This window comes from Crocodylus siamensis, chromosome 2 (genome assembly GCF_052110815.1).
Source record: "Crocodylus siamensis isolate JL-2025a chromosome 2, ASM5211081v1, whole genome shotgun sequence".
NCBI lineage: Eukaryota > Metazoa > Chordata > Crocodylia > Crocodylidae > Crocodylus > Crocodylus siamensis.
The window spans coordinates 119,320,412-119,344,283 of record NC_143396.1 but is presented as its reverse complement, the minus strand read 5'-3'; the positions used below and the strand labels follow the sequence as shown (position 1 = coordinate 119,344,283).

The 23,872-nt window shown below is 39.3% G+C and overlaps 1 protein-coding gene across 1 annotated transcript in view; it reads right to left on the bottom strand.

Annotated features, from left to right (window-relative positions):
* LOC149870673 (uncharacterized) overlaps positions 1 to 23,556 on the bottom strand; it is a 57,927-nt gene extending 34,371 nt beyond the window's left edge. Inside the window, exons 1-3 of the mRNA XM_090034739.1 lie at positions 23,385 to 23,556; positions 14,393 to 14,571; positions 6 to 85 (exon numbers count right to left, since the gene is read on the bottom strand). Of these exons, the coding sequence (XP_089890865.1) occupies positions 6 to 85; positions 14,393 to 14,571; positions 23,385 to 23,488 (363 nt within the window). The 5' untranslated portion in view covers positions 23,489 to 23,556. The remainder of the gene's footprint in view (positions 1 to 5; positions 86 to 14,392; positions 14,572 to 23,384) is intronic.
* Between the last annotated feature and the right edge of the window lie 316 nt (positions 23,557 to 23,872).

Sequence of the window (23,872 nt, the reverse complement as noted above, 5' to 3'; positions counted from 1 at the left end):
TATACCTGCTGGTTCAAGAGTTTGGATTTCCCTCTGCTGTCTGCTTCCACATCTTTCTGTTCAGCTGCAATGTTGCTAAGAGGGGCTGTTTTATACAAAAGAGGAAAAATACATAATATGCTTCAAATATTTATCATAAAATTGGATGTTATATGAGAAATGTTCTTAGGAAGTCATAAAGGATGGGCATAAAAACTTGAAATAATTTAAGGTTTTCAGTCTTTATATGTTAGAACAATATAAAGTAGAGCAGAGAGAACAACTTAATGTGTTCCAAGTGTCTGCATCCAAAGAGGTTGGTTTTACAACTCTATGTGCATATGCATAACAGAGATTGTATCTATTTCCTTTCATCCACATGGAAATTCCTCCTGAAATACACTGGCAATCCAACACATCTGAAATTTAATAAGTAACTATTTACAGAATAAAAAAAAATAATTCCAAAAATAATTTTAAAATAGGCTTTGCTACAGATTACACTGATTGATTGTCTGGATCCTAATGGGATATAATTAGATACAGCACAAACTCAGATTAGTTAAACAATAAGACAGGGTGTGAGAGACAGAAAGGCCTTAAAAGCAGCAGATGAGGATTGTAGAAACCCTATTGACTTTGGAAATGTCATTCATGACGGTGGTCTGACAGTGGAGTCAGGAAATAGGTGTCAGTTATCCCCCTACCTAATTACTGAATACACATGAATCGCTGTACTATCTATGGCCTTGATTCAGAAAAGATTAACTTTTAAATATACATGTCCCAGATATCCTGCTGACCACTGTACATAAGTAGAACATGCTCCCACTCTGGATTGTTTATGACTGGTACATCATGGGAAAGCTAGCCTGGTTGGGAAGCCCATCTGCAGAGCAGACTTGGGATAGAAAGCACCTTAACAATTTATATGAGGCACCATGGTAGCATTTTCAAACCAGAAGAGTTTCTGTTTGTGCCTTTTCACCAATTTTGTTTTGCTTTATTTTAAACTCAAATCCAAACACAAATTGAAAAACTATGTTTTCAGGTATGTGTTTTTAACTGCAAAAAGTTCCAGTTTTCTATGGACATATTTCATACAAAACACTGTAAATAGAAAATCCTCAAAAGGGGCCTAAAAGCTCAGTTCTTCAAAGGGTATTGCACAGCTTTTTGGTATACTATAGGAAGCAAGATTCTTAAGAACATCTTTAGACTTGATGGAGAACTATGAATTACTTACTAGAATATAGGTCAGCAAATATCACACATGCCATAATTTGGAATAATACACATTTTTTTTTACAGAGGAAACAACTGTACATCAAGATAAGCAAGACAAAGCAGGCAGAAATCAAAGCATTTTTGCACTGGATGTGGAACAATAGGTGTGTTTACTTAGAGACAAAGTAAATAGGTATGTGCAGGGAACAATTTACCTATTGCTGTCTCTAACAGTAGTCATCCATCTAGCCCAATTAGGGAGCACTTATCATTGTGGTGTCTGAGAGGCTTCAGCTGCTATCTTTAGATAGTACCACAATCAAATATGGGTAAGATTTTCAACTGTTCTCCCTCAGACAAAAAAGTACCCTCCTCTCACCTTAGTGGCTCACATATCTTCAATTGGTGATTCCCCTGGAACTCAGCTTAATTATGTGCAGGCAGCAATGGCTTTCTCTTGCTGAAGCAGTGGCATTAGTGTGAAATGAGTAGGGTATTTTTCTATTGTTAGCAGATGATCAACCACAGATTTTTAAAGAAGGTTAATCATGGAATTTTTATGGCTAGCGGAGATATGCTCTGGTTCACATTGATATCAGAGCACCATACTTACTGTTGGAGTAAGTAAATATATTGATATCCATGACTGACATTCATGGAGTTTCACCTGTATGCACTCTAATCCCTGATTTGGATAACATGCTTATATAACGTATCACTTAAGCATGTACTCAGCTTTAAGTCTGAGTCTGCTAAAGACTCACCACATTTTATGCTATGAACAAGAGTACTACTTAGCAGCTGGTCTTTTTAGAAGGTTTTTAACAAGAGGTTTTAACGCCTTCTTGCCAGTCAGAGGTGAGGTATTCTCGGGCCACTACACAGAAGATTCCAGTTGTGGATTTAGTATTCCCTGCATACTGTGATCCCCCATTGCAAAGACAAGAAGAGTTGATAATGTCAAAACTACATGGAAAGTTCAATTCTTTTGTGCAAGATATTTCTAATATGCCATATTAGGCCATGATTCCAGAACATTTAAGCCTGTTTTTTTTTTAACAACCCCAATATCATACTTGATATCAACTACCCATTTGCTCTAAGTCAAATATGTTCTTAAAACCTCCCTGAACCAGTGAATTAGTGAATTGGGAAATGGGTGTGTGTGTGTGTGCGCGTGCATGTGTGTGTGTATGTATATATATGTATATATATATGAAATGGAAATCTGCCTGTATTCAGAGTATTGCCATGAAATGGAAATGTGTGTGCATGTATATCTATATATCTATCTACATAGCTATATGAAATGGAAATATATGTGTGTGTGTGTGTGTGTGTGTGTGTGTGTATGCATAGGAAACAAAAAACTTTTGGAATATAGGAACTAGTTCTATGGTGCTTGGAAATCCCCTGTTATCTGAAGGTAAATGTACCTGTTTAAGTATCAAAGGCAACAGGGTTTCATCTGGGAAAGTCACCTTGCATATGTGTAAAAGGATAAGGGTACAGTGAGATAAGAAAGCACAATAAGCCCAAAATATCACAAACTCACAATTTTTTTTCCGTTTTAAAAGGAAAATTCTCCTCTCAAGATCCCCTTTCCAATAGATTGATCTCATTTATCTTTTTTCCCCACCTTTTACATAAGTATTCAAGCACCACTAATTTACTCCCCTAAAGTGTGCAGATAGATATACAAAGCCTGAAAGACAGAAATGGATCAAATCATAGTTCCAGTAGGCCACAGCAGGGGAGAAGGTAAATGTGGATCCCTCCTGCCTCCCGTTCCCTTTCATCCTCTCTGCAGGTGCCATTGTTATTGCTGGGAATTAATACAGAGAGAGTTACAAGAGATTTGAAAATAATAATTCAGACAGAAAAGAAAAAGAAAGAAAAAAGAAGTAATATCATTCTCCCTTGCTCATGGCAATTTTATAGACAACTTATTATATTACATCCATTGTGTGATTTACAGGGACTTCTTTTATCTAGCCAGCCATCAGGATCAAAACAGTAATAAAGCTTTGTTGACAAGTGCCACAAAGCTGACTTTGTTCTAAGAGTCCATCTTGAATTTCTGCTTGGTCATAGTCAGAGAACAAATAAATACAATGAGGATCTCCTGGGGCAGAATTACTGTTCACTTTAGCTATGTTAAAAGGCTGGTGCTATTTAGACCCTTGAAATGATTCAGAAGAACTAATGAAACCCATTCCTTTCTAAAGTATTTCCACATGGCTACCTTTACCAGGAAACTAAAAATGTTCTGTAGCTGAAGAAATGAGAATGAAAGTATGTTTTCATCTTGTGAATTTTCAAGCCTCTGTAGGTTGGAGGGTGAACAAGTATTTACATCATGCTTGTGGATTTTCTGAAAACTCACAGCAGCTTCATGTAAATGGTTCAGATCTGAGTCTGATCAGTTTAATGTGTTCAGGTTGCTGAAACCTGCTGTATGTGTTAAGCTTTTTCGGTGTCCTAGGGCCAGTACAGTGATCACATGGGATTAAAACTGGTAAAGAAAGAAGAGGAATTAGTTTCTCCCTTTTTCATGTAACTAGTCATTGTGATGGGATATGAAAAGATAATAGGATTAAACCTGCTCTCACATCAACGTAAATCACATTCAAGTCAATGGGCCTAGTGGCAAACAGCAGGCACTCTAATTTTATGATGAGAGGCTCATGACCAGTGGCCTTAGGTTGACACAAGTGAAAACAGAACGAGGCCTATCTTGCTTAACAACTCTTGACATATATGTGAGTAGAGAAAACTGCATTAGTTGGAAAGTGTATCAGATCTTTTATGTGAGTGCAAGCTGATTTACAATGAAATTGGAGGGCACGTTCTGAGGAAAGCAGATTCCTTGCCAGTATACATAGTCATTGCATGAAGATTTAATGCCACACATCTTCCTGATAGTTTATGAGTGTTCTGAGATTCATGATGTATCTCTTTATGACAGTTTCTAACATAAGGGACATACTATATTTAAGAATAAAATTCTGAGTAAATTTTCACTCTTTTTTCTGCTTGTTCAGTAATTTATATCGTGCAAAGTTGGTCTTAAATAGTACTGTTCTGATTTAATAGTGTGACCTGGCAAAAATGACCACACACGGGATGGGACAGTGGAGGTTCATTTGTATAAGTACCGGTGAGTTTTTGTGAGGTACTATTTCATCTGCATACATTTTTTGCTGACATATACCTGGTTTGAATTTCACACCAGAAGACTAGAATGGGCCTGATTCTGATTTCAGTTAAGTCAGTGTAAAACTGAAGCATCTCCCAAGAGAGCAGTCAAGCCACACCAGCACAAGATCAATATAAATAAGTACAGCATATGCCCCGGTGACTTTAAGATATTACAAAATGTGACCTTGTAACTTAGAATAGTCTGACATAACCAAAACCAAAGCCATCAGCATTCTTTTCATGGCAATACTCTGAATACAGGCAGATTTCCTACTATACTGATTTTCTGAACTGCTTTGGAGAAACCCCAAGAGAAGCCTCAGAGTGACCTTGTTCCACAATCTTATTGCCAATGAAAATGATCTGTCAGTCATCTGCAATTGCAGTGCATTGGATACAGGCCAGAGATCCAGGTCTGTGCCTATGGGGTACTGTTAGTCAGCATATTAGGGCAATTTAAGCCAAATTTTTTACTTGTATGTTGAATCACTTCTTTTTATTTTTATGATAGTAGCTCCTGGATTCTCTGAGTAGCCATAAAATCCCAAATTAGGTGTCAATAGGAGAATAATTAACTTGTTTTTCCAACCCTGTAATCAACAAGAATCATGATATTGCTTCCTAACTGGAGTCTATTGTGGGTAATGCATAGTCAGCAGATCATAGGGCTAGCTTCTCGCTCCTTAAAATACATTGGGATTATATTGTTGTTTACTTGTAGTTTGGCTTAAGTGTTGGTGAAGATGCAGATAGCACGCAAACCTCTTACAAACACATGCTGCAACCTACCAGTACCAGTTAAGGCTCCCAGCCTTTCCCCTATGGCAAATTTTCAACCTTGGGTGCCTAAAGTTAAGCGCCTACATAAAAGCCTGTGGAGAGGTCACATTAGGCACTGTGAGTGCTCAGTGCTATGAGAAATAAGTAATACTTTTATTTAGGTTTTAAAATATAGAATTACGTGCCTAGTGACATTAGGCACTGAGGTTTATGCATGTCCGTAGTGATCGTTGTACCTTTTCAGAAATGTAAGATAAATTTATTCATCCACTAGATGGCACTGTGCTGAATGAAAAGTACAACTAAACCTGCTGCAGTCAAACAGCAAAGGTATTAAAAATCTGTACAGCCTTAATGACTATACTGGCCAGGACATGACACATCAAACTGAGTGAGGAATAAAATCTTTTTTTTTCAGATTTTTTATGGAAAGTGCCTTTATATGTTAACCAATCACATCTGAGCCATGAGCTTGTACATACAATTATCCTTTTTTTTGCATTTGTACTAAGCCTTTTGAAGCAGACTAAAAAGTGCTTTAAATATATCTCCTACTGACATAAAATGCTCTGTCTGCTCAGCCTTCCAGAACAGAGAAATATCTAAGAAGACCATATATTTTACCGATTTTTCTGAAATCCTTTCTGGCTTTGGTCTCCTTATGTATTTAATGTTACTACATCTGTTCCTCAGCTTAATAAAATGTAAAGTTTTTATAAATCATTACTGCTTATACTGTTATTTTCATCAAGCAATCTCAAAGCACTCAAAAAATGAAGGCAAGCATCATTTGAGTCATTATGCAGATTTAAAAAATTGAGATACAGAGCAGTTAAAAGACTTACAAAAGAACACGGGGTGCATCTGCAAGAGACTAATTAGTTGTGCAGCCTATGTGGAGATGCTGCCCGGGCTGGCTGGGGCATGAGAGTGCTTCAGTGTGGAGGGGTGCCTGCCGGCTAGCCTCTCATTGAAGCCCCGTTGTGCCCCAGTTAGCCTTTCTGCAGCAGGTTGAGCTGCGGGGAGCAGTCCTGGGCTGGTAGGGTGACTCCTGGACCCCTCTGTCAGCTGGGGCTTCTCCTCCATGGCTCAACATGCTGCACTTCCAGGTCTACGTGCGCCTGGGAGCAATAAACTCCTGTGCAATAAGCACACCAGAGTTTATTCAAGCATATTAATATACACATGTAGACACCTCCCACACTGAATCAGTAGCAGAAACCAAAAATAGAGTTTATGACTCTTGGTTTCTAGTCTCATACTGGAGACTGCTGCCTATTTCTTATGTATGTGTTCAGGTGGCAGATGCCATGGCATGAAAGCAGTTATACAAATTAATCTGGTATCAATTTTAATTAATCTAAGGCAAAGTTATAATTTTAGCCCCTTTTCCATTACCCTTTGGTATCCTCCCTCTTGCTGAAGTGAAGTTTTTCAAGTATGACATCACTCTAGAATATACACACACATCTATATCTATATCTATATTAAATGTATATATGTATACTCATTGAGGTGGAATTTTCTGTGAAAATATTATCAGAAAACACATTTATCTCCCAAAGCTCTCTATGTTATTTTTTCTATTTTAATGGTGAGGATACATTAATAACTGAAAATGGCATTTCAATAATCACACAACACATTTTTCCTGTTATACTTGTTGATATCTAATGAGCTCTTAGCTCAATTTAGCGCCTTCAGGATTTGTGTTTGGGTCCATTAACAATCTTGTGATTCAGCGACTTAGTATCCTGTCACTCAGATGGACCCCAGCATTTAAATATATTCCAGATTTTAGGGGCCTCAAACTTTGTAAGTTTGTAAAGGGCATAATGAAGATATTCTTGTTCAAAGTTCTCTTTTACTCTAGAGAATGGACTTTAAGTACTAGTCACAATGTTTCAATAAGCAGCATTTGGGTGTAACTTATAATACCTTAAAAGAGCTTCATTGACTTCACAGAGTATGTTGATGCAGGAACAGGGCCAGAGCTATTAACCTTTTTATGACACTCTACATTAAGGGAAATTTTATAAATCATGATTAATAGATGTTATGAACTTATCACAGAGATGAGTAGTACCTGTAAAAGGGCTAAAAAAATTCAAAAGAGGGCAGTGGAGATGGCAACAGGAAATAGTAATGAGCAACTTTGTTGTACTGTATAACAGTTGTTTAACCATTGATTATAATGTCTAGTCATGATTTTTTAACCCTCTGAAAACTGTCTGTACACATATGTTTAATAAGAAAATGTAACCAAACTTAGACTTTTTGTATATTAGCTTTAAAAATGAACATAAAAGAAAATACAGTGACAGACTTGAAGATGCACATGAGGTAGTAACCTCCACATAGTTGGAATTTTCAATTCTGCACGAGCCCTAGTTCTAAAATTATGATGCACTTTTCAGCTGAAATACCTGAGATCAACTTTGGTCATTCAGGCAAGATACACTGACTGGAAACTCTTTTCCTCCATCCTTCCTATTAGTGTTTTCTATGAACTCCATGTGCCTCTGGAGGCTGGGGGGACACAGCGACTGCCTGCATGCAGGGGCAGCAGCGACAGTGGAGGCAGTGGGGGCATAGTGGCGGCAAGCAGGGAGCTCCCACAGTTGGCCGCAGTGGTGTTGGCAGCGGGGAAGGAGGGGGAGGGTGGCGAGCGCTGACCAGCGGTTGGCAACCAGCTGCAGATGGCAATGGCCGACAGTGTTGGTGGCGATGGGGGGAGAGTGGCAAGTGGCGACCACCCACAGGTGGTGCCAGCAGTGTTGGCAGTGGCTAATTGCATGGGGTGCACCGTCAATCTCAGGGGGTGCATGTGCACCTGCGTGCACCCCCTATGCATCACCAATGGTGTTTTCAGTGTTAACATATTGCTAAACAATTACAAAGCAGAACTGCCAGGACTTGTGGGAAGTGATATAAACATTCCTGCAACAGGGACCATATTTGATGTGGGGTGGTGAGATAATTTACAGTCTTTATTAGGGTATGCTGCTGCACAATATAGAGATACCTGAACGAGCATGTTTAGAAATAGCTTGGGTCCAGAAGCAGTCTAGCTGCTGTAGCACAGAGCTGTGATTTGGCTAACTTATTCTACTGACATAAAAGAGACCCTCTGAGCCTTGGGTATCTGTGTATCATACCACAGTGTGCAGGTGTTGAACAAAAGCCTCTGTTAAATGTGCAGTGTAATAAAAAAAGAAAAATACCATGGGAAACACCCACCTAAAGTACAAAATGCATGTGACTTGACAGAAAGAAGAATATTTAGGGGCCTTCAAATCAATTAAAGAAGATGTTGGCAAGATAGCAGTCTCCCAGATCACCCCTGGGCCAGCTGTCTGAGGCTCACAATAGATGAAAATGGCTACCAATCATTGCTGTCATCTTGGACATAAATGATCCATTCAGTTATTAGTCAGTTTATTTACTTCTGTTACATTTATGCATATGTTTTGGTAGCATGTATTTCTCTTTTCTTTGTGTTTGTATCCTCATATACTTGTGCATAGACTTTTTCTACATTGCAGAGACAGGTTCCTAGTCATTAGTCCTGGTTCCACTGGTATGTCAAGGATTCCTGTGAGGCCCTGGTAAAAGGAGAAGTCTAAGGAGGATCTTGTAACAACAGAGCATATATCTATTAAGAACACTGTAGGGGAAGGTTGGAGCTTTGGTTAAGGCAGTGGATTGCAACTCTAAGGCCAGGAGATATCTGAGAGCCACTGCTCTTGAGATCTCTGTCTGACATTTATGAGTGGGGTGGGATCTGGGGCATTCTCAAGGCAGGTTCACTGCCTGACTTCTGCATTTGGCACGTGGAGGGTGGAAGCAGGTGGGCCAAAGTGTACTTCAGTTCTAGTGAACCTCCCAAAAGTGTTATAGACATGCCCCAAAGCTGTAACATCAGTCACAGGACCCTGCAGCCTTCAGGTGTAATCTTGGGCATATCACTAATCATTCTGTGTCAGAATGTCATGGAAAAATAGGGCTGGAAGTGACCTCAAGAGATCATTTAGTTCAACTTCCTTCTCAAAACAGGATTATTCGTATGTAATAAAGGGCTTAGTTCAGCTGTCTGTCTGTAATGCTCTTGTAGCACTCTGATTGGTTAGTGAAACAACCAACCAGAATGCAGAGCACCTCCGTGATGGCGGGGACAGAGGGGATGGAGCAGGGTGGGGGGCGGCATCATGGTGGCACTCTGCCACCTCCGAGGAGCAGAGCTGGGGGCAGAAGCACTGGAGGCAGTGATGTTGTAGGGTGCTGGCAGAGAGGGGAGGGGACAGCAGGGCAAGCTCCCCCCCTCCATTCCTGGGAGGCAGCAGTGGTACGAGGGGGATGGGCACCCCATCCCGCCCATCCCCACCCCCCGTCATTCTTGATGGGGAATTGCCTACTTTATAACCCCCAAATGTTTGCCTAATCTGCATTTAAAGACTAGGTCATCTGTTCTAGTACTTAACTTTCTGTTAAATAAAATGTGTCTCATTTCATCATTTGCAGGAAACAGTTTTTATCCAAAGATTTTATGTATACATTGTCAGTTATTCGGGGCAGGGCTTGTGTTTTACCGTGTGAATGTACAGCTCCTAGTACACCACATACTATTAACTTGGCTGGGACTTCTAGAAAAAACTGTGATACACATTGTACTATAATAGCAAGGGGATGCTTGTAAGGGAGTTGTTGATGTTATCTTTGCTGTTTGAATAAGAAGTTGTTATTGCAAATATTTAGTGACCCTTGGCTAGAATTCTTTTGTGATTCTTATTATTCAGCATACATTTCCTGGCTCAGAGGAATTTGATTTATCAAGGCCTTTGGTTCATCATCCAGTATATGCTAGCTTTGCACCTGCTTACAATTTATCAAAATCTTTTCTAAATGACTTGGAAGGTGCAAAAGAGTCAGTAGCTATTTAGCATGTCTGTTGTAATTGGAAGTGTGTCAGACACATAATAATAATCAGCACTTCAGATTTATCAGTATTACTTACAAGTAAAAATGAAAGGTCTGGGGGGTGTTTTTATTATTTTAAATTCTGTGGATTCATTTAGTGTTTTGCAAATAAGGGGACAAAGCCAATGGCTGGAGATAAAGGCAATGTTAGGTCTGTTATTTCTACAAAGTTATGGTAATTTACCTTAATCCAGAACGGCAATAGTATTCTACTTGATTCCTAAGGCTTTCCTCATCCAAGACTATGGGAAATCATGTTGAATTGTGCCAGCATGCACACATTACAAAAAAAAAGCCACAAAATCATAGGCCACATACAAAAGACAAGGACCTGAAAATACAGCAGGATTCCAAACATAGAACACTGATATCTTTCTGCAAAGAATGAAACACACTTTTGGAACTACATAAATACTAATAGTTAATGTACCAGCCAATAAATATATCTCTATTTGAAGTACCTAAGACGACTATATTGAAGGAACATTAAGGTTGCAAAATTAAGCAGAGAGAAAAATAAGAAGCATCAGAAATAAAGTTTTCTGTGCAACCTCAATGCAGTTTGTTTGAATTAGTTTTACAGGAGTCTTTAATTACATAATCAAAGCCTATTTTTTTCCTCAGGACCTCTGCCTCTTTCAATGAGGAGACTGGACTGTGCTTCCTGAATAATCAGCTATTCAATATTTTCTTTTTCCTCATTCTTCAGTGTGTGACCTCAGGTCTTTCTTATTGCACACTATGCATACTAAGTGTGAACGTCCAATTAGTAATTTCCCCCTGGACTTTTCAGTGCCATTCTTGATGGTTTATCTGAGTCCTATATAGGATCAATTACTTTAATTTCACAATATACCCGTTCACAATGATCAGTATGCTTATTGCCATTTTGCAAGTGGGAAACTGAGGCACAGAGAGAGTAAGGTGAAAAATGTCCATTGGTTTTGAGTGCACTTCAAAATTTTCCAACAATGGCTCAGCCTTTCTTCAAAATGTATGTGCTAGGCCCCCAACTTTGTAAAGCTTCTTATAAATGAGAAAGACACAAAATGAGTGAACAGCTGTGAAAAAAAATATTTTAAGTGACCTGTCTAGTATTACACAGAAACACTTTGCCAGAGACAAGGGTACAATCACATTCTCCAGCATTCAGTTACCATAAAAAGATCTCCCCTTTGCTTTTTTTTTTTTAAACAAGGGGAAAAAACAAAGGGTTAGGGTTTTTTTTGGGTTAATATCCTTAGAAATCGCTTTACCATTTCTGTTCAAACTTTCCCAAAATTTAGTGAATTAATTTCCTGAAACAGTCTTCTGACATGGGATATTTCAGCTTCAACATTGAAAAGTTTGGCAACACTACAAGCAACTGAATACAGCATCTTATGATAGGAAAGACTGAGCAACCTTAGATGTCTCAACTAGTTCTGCTTATAGTAAATTATTGGAAAAATATAGCTAATACTCAGTGTGGCTGGATTGGAAAAGAGATTTTTCCAACCAGCAAGGCCTACACACTTTGGATGTAAAGCCTGAACAGGCCTAACAGACACTCCTTTGAGATAATTCAGATAATTCAACAATTTTGTTAATCCTAACAGTAAAAGTGGTGTTCATATATTCATCAGTTGCAAAGTTTTTAACTTCCAAGGTGCAGCATGTTTTCCTTCAGAGATTTTCCATGATGTTTAGTTCACTAGCAACAACATCAGTTTAATGGCCTCAGAAATACTTGGAGTGACTGCTCTGAATCTAGTGGTAGAATAATACATATATGAAAGAGCTCAACTGGATCAAAAATAATAGCTTCTACCTCTGAGAGAAACTTTAAAAATATGTGCCTGACGAGTGGGTCTAATTTTCCTGGCAATTTTCCATCTGCAGTAATGAGTTTGGTTTCTGATGTTAAAAAAATGTCTTCATTGTCTTTAGTATGTATTGTTTTTACATATACTCTGCTATTTCATCTCCTCACCAGAAAACTATAGTGCAAATATCATGGAATTTATTTAAAGCAAGGACTGAAAAGAAACACAGAATAAATGACATCTGCAGTGTTTCTAGACTATATGACCTGTACAGAGGAAAACTATGTGTTTATTCCACTGTAGTATTTTTCATACTGAGAAACAATGCGGTGCACTGACAGAACCAAACAGGGGCCAGAAGCTCTTAGCTTTGCCACTAATTCACTGCTCAGTTGGAGCAAAATACAAATTACTTTCATCATCTTTTAAAAAGGTAGAGACCTTTCTAAAAAGGACACGTAAAAGTGGCACTTATGGCAAATGTTTTTGTAAATGTCTACATAGCTGTCTAATTGTCATGTGTATGTGCACTTTCCTGATTTATAAATCCGACTTGGATAACTGGCCTTCCAGAATCTGTACATTTTTCTTAAGTTTTATTTGGACACGACCACTTGCAAAAAGAATCAGCTCTGTATCTCAGATTCCAGACAGGAAAAATTGGTATATTAAGAAACACATGAATGTCAGCATACATTTTACCTTTTGGATCTAATTTGTTTTGTATGACCCAAGATTTTATGGAGCTTTACCTTTCTTTCTTCCTTGACAACAGGAAGCAAAGTATACTCAAAGAGGGCAAATAAACTCACGATAGATATGCAAGAAAGCAAAGTAATACCTCAAATCTTTAGGACTAAAGTCATGGGAAATGCCACACTTACAAGAGGTACTAAACTGCTGTACAACAGCATTAGCACTTCAGCATGTGCTGGTAATAACTTGGATTCTCGTATTAAGGTCTGAATAATTGAGTTAGTATACAAGCTTCCAGCTCAGCGTTTGTCTTCTTCAAGTGTTATAAACAAGACTGCAGATTCAGAAGACACAACAGATAATTTATCAGAGAGTAGTCTATACATAACATATAATTCATAATTCCCAAGGACCTCAAGTACCAATCAAGAAATATACAAATGTTGTGTCTGATCCTTCTATTGTGGGTTTTAAATATCGTTACATGCCTTTCCATTTTCTGCTTTGTTTCTTGTGATTGGAAATGATCAAATGATAAATGTTGCTGCTTTCACATTGTTACGATGACATTTCGATGGATTCAATACATCTGCTAGAAGTTTTAGCACAACTAGGTTTATGCCCGTCAAACAGTATTGTAACTGTGGTATTGGGCAAGCAGGGTATCAGTGCTTGGTGCTGACTATGAGGCGGTGCCAAAATCACCCTTGTCCCTTTGCTCTCTACCCCCTTCCTCCCAGGAGCCTTTGCTATGTCGGGGGCATACCTGACCTCAGCAGCTTATCTTGTGAGGGGGAAGCAACCAGGGGAGCAAGAGCCACAGGGGTGCGGCCACCTGTGCCAATGCTGCTACCGCTGTGGCAGTAGCAGTAGTAGCAATAGCAGCTGCCTTCACTGTACAAGTAAAACTTCCTTTCCCCTTACCTCCCCTTCCACTCACCTACAGGGGTTGGCATACCCTCATGCTGCGCCAGGTCCTGAAGGAGCTCTCTATGCCTTTGCTGTCAACTAGCACCCACATGCTATGGGAGACTTTACGTTTATAGCTATATTGGGCTCCTTCTCTGGACAAACTGGATAGATGTTTCATGCCTTAGTTATGTTTTATACAAGAATGCTTGTAGCTGAAGCTGGGGCAGAAGTTGTACCAAATGCTTCAAGGCAATAGAAACTGCTAAACTGAAATCTGGAAGTTGCTCTTTGGGTGTCTTACAGCGTTACTGACAGTACACTGCTGTGTCTGCAATGATTCAGGTTGTCAGACAACAGGCAGGTAACTGCATTTTTAAAGAATAACAAAACACAGATATGACATTTTGTTGGTGAAGTTATATATACTATAGTGTTCTGTGGTCCAGCTGGCACACAGGGCTGGCAGAGAGCAGATTCTTCACCTGGCAAGAGGTTCTCAGCCTTTTTGGATACAAAGAATTTGACTATAGACCATTTATGGTAAGGAGGAAGAGGACAACTTTAGTGGGAATAAGTAAGAGCTCAGACTGAAGGATGAATGAAACTTTGATCAGGTAGGTCCAGAATCTAGAAGAAAGCACCTCCCAACCTAAGATGGAAGTAACCTTGGTGGTTCAAAAGTCGCAACAGCTTCATCTAATGCTATTGAACTCAGTCCCGTGCCACTACTGGGTCCTCTCCACCCTCCAAATACAAACTAATGCCATCTTTATTTTAAGTGAAGCAACGTGATTATGTGATTTTTTCTTTCTTACCGTCTTTCCACGTTGTGACTTGCTTCAGCTTTATTGTCTCCACATCATGATACAATTTCAGAACAAAGAGACTCAGGACTGCTTGAGAAGTGAGGAGTATAATGATAAAGAAAACCTGACAGAGCCTCTGTGGGTGAAAATGGAGTGGAAACTTCTTATTGCTGTGCAACTGTGTTTTTCTGCAGAAAAACATATATTGATGTGTTAGTAATAAATCTGGCAACATTTGCACTTACATCTAGACAGCAGCCAGCAGCTGTTCTTTCTTCCACTGGCTTCTCAACAGCTACTGAGTTAATAATATAAGGCAGTGGGGTAAGAAGACCAAGGAGATTAAAGGAAAATAAATATTCTCCTAATCAGTAAGAGGTGTTTCTTTTTAATACCATGCAAAGTGGACAGTTGCTGTTCACTATTCTTGAGCAAAATATAAGCAGCTCCAGTGTGGAGTTTTGGAAATTAAAGTTTGTGGGAATTAGTTCATTGTTTGCACCTGTAAGTATGGAGTGAACTGTTTGCCCATGGAGTGAACACATTTTAATACCCAAACTAACCATTTTATATCAAAGGGAAAGTGACAGTGGAGGGGGACACTGCAAAGAGAGGTAAAGTGTGGATTGATTAGATCAGCTAAAATGAATAAAGCAGTTAATATCTTCAAGGACTCTGGAGTTAACATCTAATCCAGGTAATTCTGTAAGAATCCATAGTCCCTGTTGAGACCAGGGTTAGCATAATCCAGTCTGTGGATAATTTATTCTGCAATTTTGCATTCAAGTTGGTTTATAAAGTCATTTTTTGTTTAAGGAAAGCTACTTTGAGATGGAATATCTAGGACGGTTAAAGTATTCTGCCGTGGTCTTTGGTGCGTTTCTGGAATTGATACCTGCTCCACAGAATGTGCCTTCAGGACAGATAAAGAACAGAGAGGCCAGAGGAAGGTGCAGTGATTTGTACACAGTCACAGAGTGCAGTTACTGGGGATTCCAGTAGCAGAACCCAAATGCCTTGCGCAACCTGTGGTTCCTAGCCACTGGATTACTCTGCTTGTATAGATTTCCATGCCATACTTTAATACGAGTTGGTTTCTTGGTTTGATTGATCAGAGGTACTGAATCACATTAGGAATGGCCACCAAACAACAATATTACAAATACTTGGGCCTATCTATAAACAATGAGGCTTTGTCAGGGCTGAATGAACAAATGATGGAGAGACACCTATGAAACATGCAGCACCATACTTCTAGTAGAAGCAAAAGGACAACTCTGCCACTATCAGGGTTGCTGTTTAAGAACACTTAGGAACAATTATCCACTGTGGAAAAATCAAATGATGTCTACCACAATGATTTATATCCAGGGGAAAAGGGAGGGCTCATGGAATTATAAGTCAACCTAACTTTGATTCCTGGAAAGAAATTACTAAATTAGTGAACAATCTATTTGTGGAACCCACAAGACAATGCAGTGATAAGAACTGGACAATATAAATTTGCCAGGGACCAATAATCCCATATCAATCTAATTTCCTCCTTTGACAAGGAAATTGGCCTACTGGATAATGGGAAAGCAGTATATATAATGTGTTTTGACTTTAGTTAGGCTTTTGACATTGTTCCACTTGATAGTCTCATAAGTAAGCAAAGGAAATATGGTCTAGATATAATCACCATGAGGTGAGTGTACAACTGGTTGAAAAGCCACTGGCAAAGAGTAGTAATAGGATAGCTTACTGTCAGACCGGATGGGTAAGTCAAGAGGAGTTGCCTGGGGGTTTTTTGGGCTGGCTTCTATTCAATATTTTCACTAATGACTTGGGGAAGGGAATAGATAGTGCACTTAAAAAATTATAATGATATCAAGCTGGGAAGAACTGCAACCATTATGGAGGGCAAAATCAGAATTCAAAATAATCTTAATAAATTGGAGAAATGATAAAAAATTAAGAGGATAAAATTTAATAAAGACAATGTCAAAGTGCTATATTTAGGAAACTGTATGGATACAAATGAAAAATATATGGCTAGGTAGTAGTACAGTAGAAAAAGATCTAGGGTGATAGTAGAAGCTAAATACAAGTCCATAATGTGATGCTCTTACAAAAAAAGGCAACTATGATTCTCTGATTTCAGAGCAGGGTGTCCTATATAAAACATGGGGTAATCAGTTGCCCCAAATTAGTGGTTGCTAAGGAGATCTCGACTGGAACACTGTGTACAATTCTGGGCACCCCATTTTAAGAAATAACTAGACAAGCTGGAGAGAGTCTAGAGGACAAAGCAAGAATGATAAAGATTTAAAAAACAAGTGCTAAAAGGAAAGGTTAGTCTACACAGAGGGCTGAGGAGGGCATGCTAACAGCCATCAACTACGTAGAAGGTTTTTATATAGAGAATGAAAAAAAATTATTCTCCAAGCCCACTATGGGAAAGATGAGAAGAAATCTGTGTAATTTGCTGCAAATAAAGTTTAGGGGAAGATAGTTGGGGAAACACACGCTCTAAATGGTAGATTTTAAAATAGTGGAACAGGCTATGGAGGAAGATAATAGAATTTCCTTCCCTGTATATTTTTAATATTAAGTTAGACAAATATCTATCAAAGATGGTATAAATACACTTGATCCTGCCTCAGATGAAAAGGTTGGATTAGATGATCTCTTGTGGTCCCTTCCAGCTCTGCACTTCTATGTTTCTATGAATTTCTAATTGTTCATAAGGTGGTGGACTCAGTAAAGCTGTGATTTTTATGCCCTACACTCTCTATTGCTTCCTATTTAAACTGCTCTTAACTCCCTCCTTTTTCTTTTTCTTTTTCTTGGCATTGCTCTAAACCTGGATTCATTGTCTTCCAAATCAGTGAATGGCCTGAAAGCTATATCAGATAATTTTTGGTAAGTTAGAATGTGAATGCCAGATTGAACTAGTCAGAGAGAGTCTCATGCAAAACTACAAAATGGATATAGTAAATGCTGTACTCAGTAAATTAATAGAATGCATAACACTCTTTCTGCCTCTGAATATGATCCTAACTACCTGCTTGGAACTCCATTGGATTATACTACACTGGTTATTTATGCTATACTGAGCAATTTTCTGATTCTCCCCTTGTAAGCAAGGCTTCAAAACTGCCTAAACTGGACCTAAATTCTGTGGTGCTCTAGTGAGGCAGATTGGAAATTCTGTGTCAGCTTAAAGTACATTAAAAAGGTTTTTAATGTAATCATTATGAAAATGAATAATGCAATCAGTGCTGCAGTTGCTTAGCAGTCCAGGGTTACACAGTTGGATTTTCAATTCAATTTATTGTACACTTTCAATATGCCAGCGTTTTCTGTATCAACAGCGTAACTCTATATTGAAGTAGTTTTTAAGGGGGAAGGTAGAGGTTTGGACAACTAGCAAGGAGGCAGATTCTGCAGCAGAATTGTGCATTAAACACTAGGATCTCCACCAATTTCCACAGCTGTAAACTGCATGGGGCCCTACCTATTATAAGAGTTCAGCACATAAATTCTTCACACAGCTGCACTCTGAAATTCCCCTGTAATATGTGTGTGTGTGTGTGTATGCTGTACTCAGAAGCTCTCTAAGACCCCCCTGTGTATATATTTTTCTCTCTCATAGGTCAATGGAGCTGAAATAAAATGTGCACCTGTAAAAAGAAAACTTCAGTGATGACTCATTCTTGGTAGGGCTACTGCAAATACTTTATAATCCTGGAGGAGCACCCCAGCAGATTAATTTCTTGTGTGGGTGTCCCCTTTTTTTTAGGATTTACTGTTTTAAACACTGAAAAGATATCCCCTTTTTCTGTACCTAAATGTTTTGGAGGGGAAATATTGATATAATAATGTTCATACAGAATCAAATGTAGCATATATGCCACAGTTACTTTTGGGTCAGCTTCTGGACCAAACCAAAATAAGAGTCTTCACCTGTGTAGGGTAAAAAAGTGATTGAACAAGTGACCTGAACAAATAATTTGGTTGTTCTTGTTAATTAAATCTGTGTGTGCATGTGCATGATTGTACATGTGCAAGTGTGAGAAAGAGAGAAACTTTTTATCTCAGACACCATAGCTCTTGTACTGTGTTTTTGTCCCCAAGAGGAAAAAATAGGAAGAAATTAATTGCTTAAATTATTTTATTGTTCTAATAAAAATCAGTGAATTTCTGCTAGCCCCACAACTGTTTCCAGTGAGAATTTAAGAAGGATGCTTGACGTGATTGAGGGACAGGGTTTCTAATTCTCTGGTGCCTTACACAGTGCTAATACAAAATGTGTGCAAAATACCACCGTTTGTATACCAAGCTTTGTATACTAAATTTGGACTGGCATTCACAACTGCACAAGGGATAAGGTAGTTACAAATAAGATCAAAGAGACTTATTCACAAAGGCAGAGATTTGTAAATGAGACCAATTCAATAAAAAATAAAGTTCAAATTCTTGAGGGTAATTAGCCAATGGAGCAGACTTCCAAGAGAAGTGATGAATTCTCTGTCATTTGCTGTCTTCAGATCAAGACACCTGGTGCCTCTCTGGAAGATATGCTTCAGTCAAAGACAAGTTATTGTGCATGTGCTAGAGTTAATTACATGCCAGAGAATTACATGAAGTCTTTGGCCCATGTCATGCTGTAGCTCAGACTAAATGATCTAATGGTCCCTTCTGCCTTTAAACCTGGATGAAACAGAGGCACAAAGGCCACATCCAGGTGAGCACAGATGTGCAGTATGTGGTGCCCCAGATCCATCTGCAGCAGCACACACCACACATGCAGGCATTCCCCATGTTGCTACCTTGCAGTGCAGGGGGTCAAAAAAAATCATGCTGAAAAAAAGTTGGGTGGCACATGTGGAAGGCAGCGTGTACTGCCCAAAATCGGAGCCTGGCTGGCTGGAGCCACACTCCAGCTGCTGGCCAGACTTCTTGCCATAGCTGCAGCCCCAGGAGACCCTCAGAACCCCAGGTAAGGCTGCTGACCCCATGCACATGGCATGGGCGTTCCCAGGGGGACAAGCAGCTGCCACATGAAGTCTGTGGCTGCTACTTGTCCCCAGGGAAACAAACATTTGCACTCATCTGGACACACCCAAAGAGTGCATTAACACAATTGAAGAAACTCCGGAGTTTTTTGAGCCAGAGTACTGATCCCAGGTGCAGTGTCTACACATGCACCTGGGACAGCAGCCATTTGGGGGTGGAGCAGCCCTGAGCTGGCAGGGGGTATGGGGTGTCAATCCTGGGCTCTGGGTGGCAGCATCAGGCAGCAGAGGGGCTGGCAGGAGGTGGGGGTCTGGCCCCTGGCTGGCTGGGCTGACCAGGTACAATTTGTGCTCTGTGGTCACTGTCTATGTGTACACAGCCACACTCACAGATGTTCAATGAGTTGATACCTCACTCAGCACAAATACATTGTCTCACATGACAGAAGACTACTATATTATCAAATAAGTTACCACATTTTACTTCCTGTTGTGTGAGTAGAATTCCATTTTATGGTGGTGTTATAGTGATGTTGTAGCTGTGTAATTTAGAAATTATGCAAGAGGCAAGGATATTTTAGGGTGATATCTTTTATTGGACCAACTGCATAGCTGAGATAAAATTAACCAAGCTTTTGAATGTAAGTCATTCTTCAAATGTTCAAATTACATGGACCCAGAGGAACAGACTTCCACGTTCAGCTTTCTCTGTGCAAAAAATAAGTTTATTTGCTACCTATGGGGACTTTTTACCATCTTTAATTTTCCTTGAGCCTAAGGAAGGGCATGTGTGCCTGAAAGCTTGCAGAAAAAGATTTTTTTTTGTGTGTTTTCTTAGTTGGCCTAATAAAAGGTATCATCTCTGAACCAAGAGTTCTAGGGCATGTATGGATGAAACAGGGGGCCTAAATTGAAGCGGTGGGTTTTTAAAAACACTGCTTCAACTTAGGGCCAATTAAACCCCTGTGTTGTGCACATACTTGACTTACCTGCCTCTCCAGTGATGGGGAGGAGAGGGCAAGCTGCTGGCAGGTGGAGCAGTCCCTGGACCGTGGGGGAGGGGGGCCTGGTGCTTCCCTCTGTGCCCCCTGCCAGGTGGCACCTGCCCACAGGCACCTGGCTCGGGCAGCCCCAGGAGGCACCACAGATGCGGAGGAAAGCACTGAGCCCCTCCGCAGTTCAAGCAGGCTCCGGGAGGGGGAGGGAGGGGACGGAGATCAGGCTTGTTGCTTTTCTTGTGTGGAGCCTGCCTTCCCAGGCTGCTGTCAGGCTGCCTGCAGGGCTGCCTGTGGAGCTGTGGAGCTGTGTGGAGCCTGGTGCTTCATTCTATGGCTGTAGGGGCAGCAAATTAAAACTACTTGGAGTTTTATGCTGCCGAATTGCCTACAGTAGCTAGAATTCATGTGCAGCACACTGTGGAGGTGTGCAAACAATGACACCATTAAAATGGTTTATAATCATTTAGCTTGCTTTAAAGTGTCATGCATACTCCTCGTTTTCTCTACACACGGTCAAAGAATTTTGCAGACATTCTTCAAATGTCTTTCGAAAAATTCTTCATATTTTGCATCTGAAAGCTCATCTAACTCTATCACAACTATGTAGTAATTATGTGGTATCTTGCTTGGTGATATCTTAACAAAATGATTATCACAAAAGAAGCACCTAAGTAACACAGCCCTCTTGGCTGATTCTCTACTGCAAGGTAAGTCTAGCACCTTGTAAAGGAAGATTTTCCAAAGTGCAAACACCCTCTGTGAGAACTGGACTGTTCATGCTTGAATTTGAAAGCTTTTCTAACTTCTCTGAACTATGCATGTGGTTCAGTAAAAGATATCACCCTAAGAAATCCTTGCCTCTTTTTTACTTCTATTGTCAGACATGATAAATAAACATATTAGCAAAGCTATATTAAGAGTTATACTAGTGCTACCGTACAATTCTGCCATCTCAGTATGTTTTTAACAGACTGGTGTTTAATTCAATTTTTTATTTATTTGACACACATTCTTTTACAGACACATTAGAAATAGAATTTACAAGTAAGGGTTCAGGACTAGCACTGATAGGTGAATGTGCTGTATCAGGGTCCTATATTACATTTACCCAATGCTTCAGTTAAGAAAGGTACTGAATCTTAGAGGGAGATATTTGGCTCCTGTTTTTACCGGATGGATGAAAGACAAAGAGAATCTTTTAGTCATCTGACACTGTTTTCAGACTCTCTTATATAATACTTGCTACCTGTGACAGACAAATGTAAATTCCTGCTGGCTTCTCCCTCCCTAATGGGAAACAGTCCTGGCTAACCCTGCAAAGGAATTGTTTTAAAATACTTTGATTATTATAGTGATTTGCAAACACTGAGATCAACAGACTGAATTCTAACTTGATATAGTAGAGGTGGCCTCAGTTTCTACAGGCCACTCAATGGAAGCAGGTCTTAAAGTAGGGGTGCAACTTACACAATTGCAAGCATTTTCGGGCTTTTTTTGATTTTGCAAAGGACCCAAATATGACTTCAATTTATGCCTTATTTCAATGAAGGCTGAATACATTGGTGCATGGATCCAATAATAGACATTAATGTAAACCTATATATTTCAGGCTAGAGTCATGAACTACATTGCCTACCATGGTCTGTCCTTTCCCCATGCATCTGTGTGTGCACATAACTAACATCTGAGTGAATCCATAGGACTGTCTTCATATTTATTTTAATATTTAGAGCCTCTAAAATAGTAACCCTTCAGCTCTTCTAATATAGTGCAATGAGCTATCACTAATATGCTCTGCTGTAGTTGTCCTCTAAAATGATTAGGGCTTAGCTAACTAAATTGCAGCCTTGTAAATCGGAACCGGCACAAACTTTTTCAGCAGTATGATGTTCAGTATTGAATCTGCAGTGCCAAATGGCTACAATCTCTAGACATTATTTATCATTAAGACACTCAAAGGAAAAGTTGACATCCACTTCTAGCTGCCTCTGGGTACAGGGATTTTATATACCTAATTTTAGCTGCAGGCAAAGCAGAATACAATGTCCACAACATGATTCCAAGCTCTCAAAAAACAGCAGTGAACACTTTCCATAAATAATGTGGTCAACAAAGCACAATGACATAAAAATGTAGTGAATCCTTCTGAGCAAAGGATTTGGTATAGATGTTGCTTTATGACTTAACAGTATTATTTATATTTCCTTCAGCACATTATAATTGTTCACATATTACGTTGTTGTTGAAAATGTGTTTTTCCCCCCAGCATCAGTAATCTGTATACTCACATTTTGATGTTTTAGCTTTTCTGTTTTAAGTAATCTTGGCTCCTATTCTAACATCTGTAGGCATAGACCTCAGTCCTGTACTTTATAATGCACAACTGTCACTATTATCTTCTGGTTAAAAAAAAAAATCCTTGCAGGAGTGATTTTTCAAAATCAGGGGTGGAACGTATCTCATACCACAAACAAAGCTTGCAAAAAATTCCATTCACTACTCAGTCAGCTAAAATGAGCTGTGCTATTTATTCCCAAACCACGTCTTCCCAAAATATCAACTCTATGTAAGTAACAAAGGCGGTTCCATCCAAAGTACCATGCCTTTGGCATAAATAAAGGGCAAACACCAGGAGATAAATCTTTCAAAATGTCCTTATAGCTAGTTAATCAATATGTCGCAACAGACATATGGCCGTTTTATTTTCTCTGTTGTACTCCACCTTGGATCCATGTATAACTGTGTTGATGCCAGCACAGGGATACAAGAGCATAGAGATCAATAAGAAACACTTCTTCAGGTGTATTGATTACCATCTGCTGAACAATAGATGACAATAGTTTTTTGTAAGTTACACTTCCGTCTGTTAAACCTTTTTGCTATAACTATATGTGACAATAGAATACTGGAGCCTGCCATAATCACACCTTAAAAGGAGATACATATTTAATTCAGATTCAGTACTAAATCAAAAGCAATTGCTTCACGTTGCACAGAACTCACCCAGCTTGGGAATGGTGCATCACTGCCACTTTACTTTTATCAAACTCTTCCGTGTCAGAGTCATCATTTAAGAGCACATACTTCTCTTGTTTGCCTGCCTTCATCGTTTAGTTCATTTATAAACCCTCAAAAACTGCAAAAATCTCTGGCACTTTAATTGTGACTCTACCACAGTAAATTCTTCTTGCTTTTGCTGCCCACAGAAAGTTCAGCAGCAACTTCAGGGTGGATGACTTTTCTGTGTAAGCTCCCTGACTCTGAAAGGTGATCTTGCTTTGCGAGTCCCAGAATTCTTGGGTTGCATCCAGTTTTGTTTGCTACTTGCTTGTTCACTTGCACACAGGTTATGTTCCCAGTGCTTCCTTGAGATACAGTCACTTTGCAAGAAGTGAGGAAAAGTTAGGGGGAAAAAAAGAGAAAGTGTGCTTATTGTTAATGTTGCTTTGATTTTACTGTTATCAACTTTAGCATATTTTTACATGACCAAC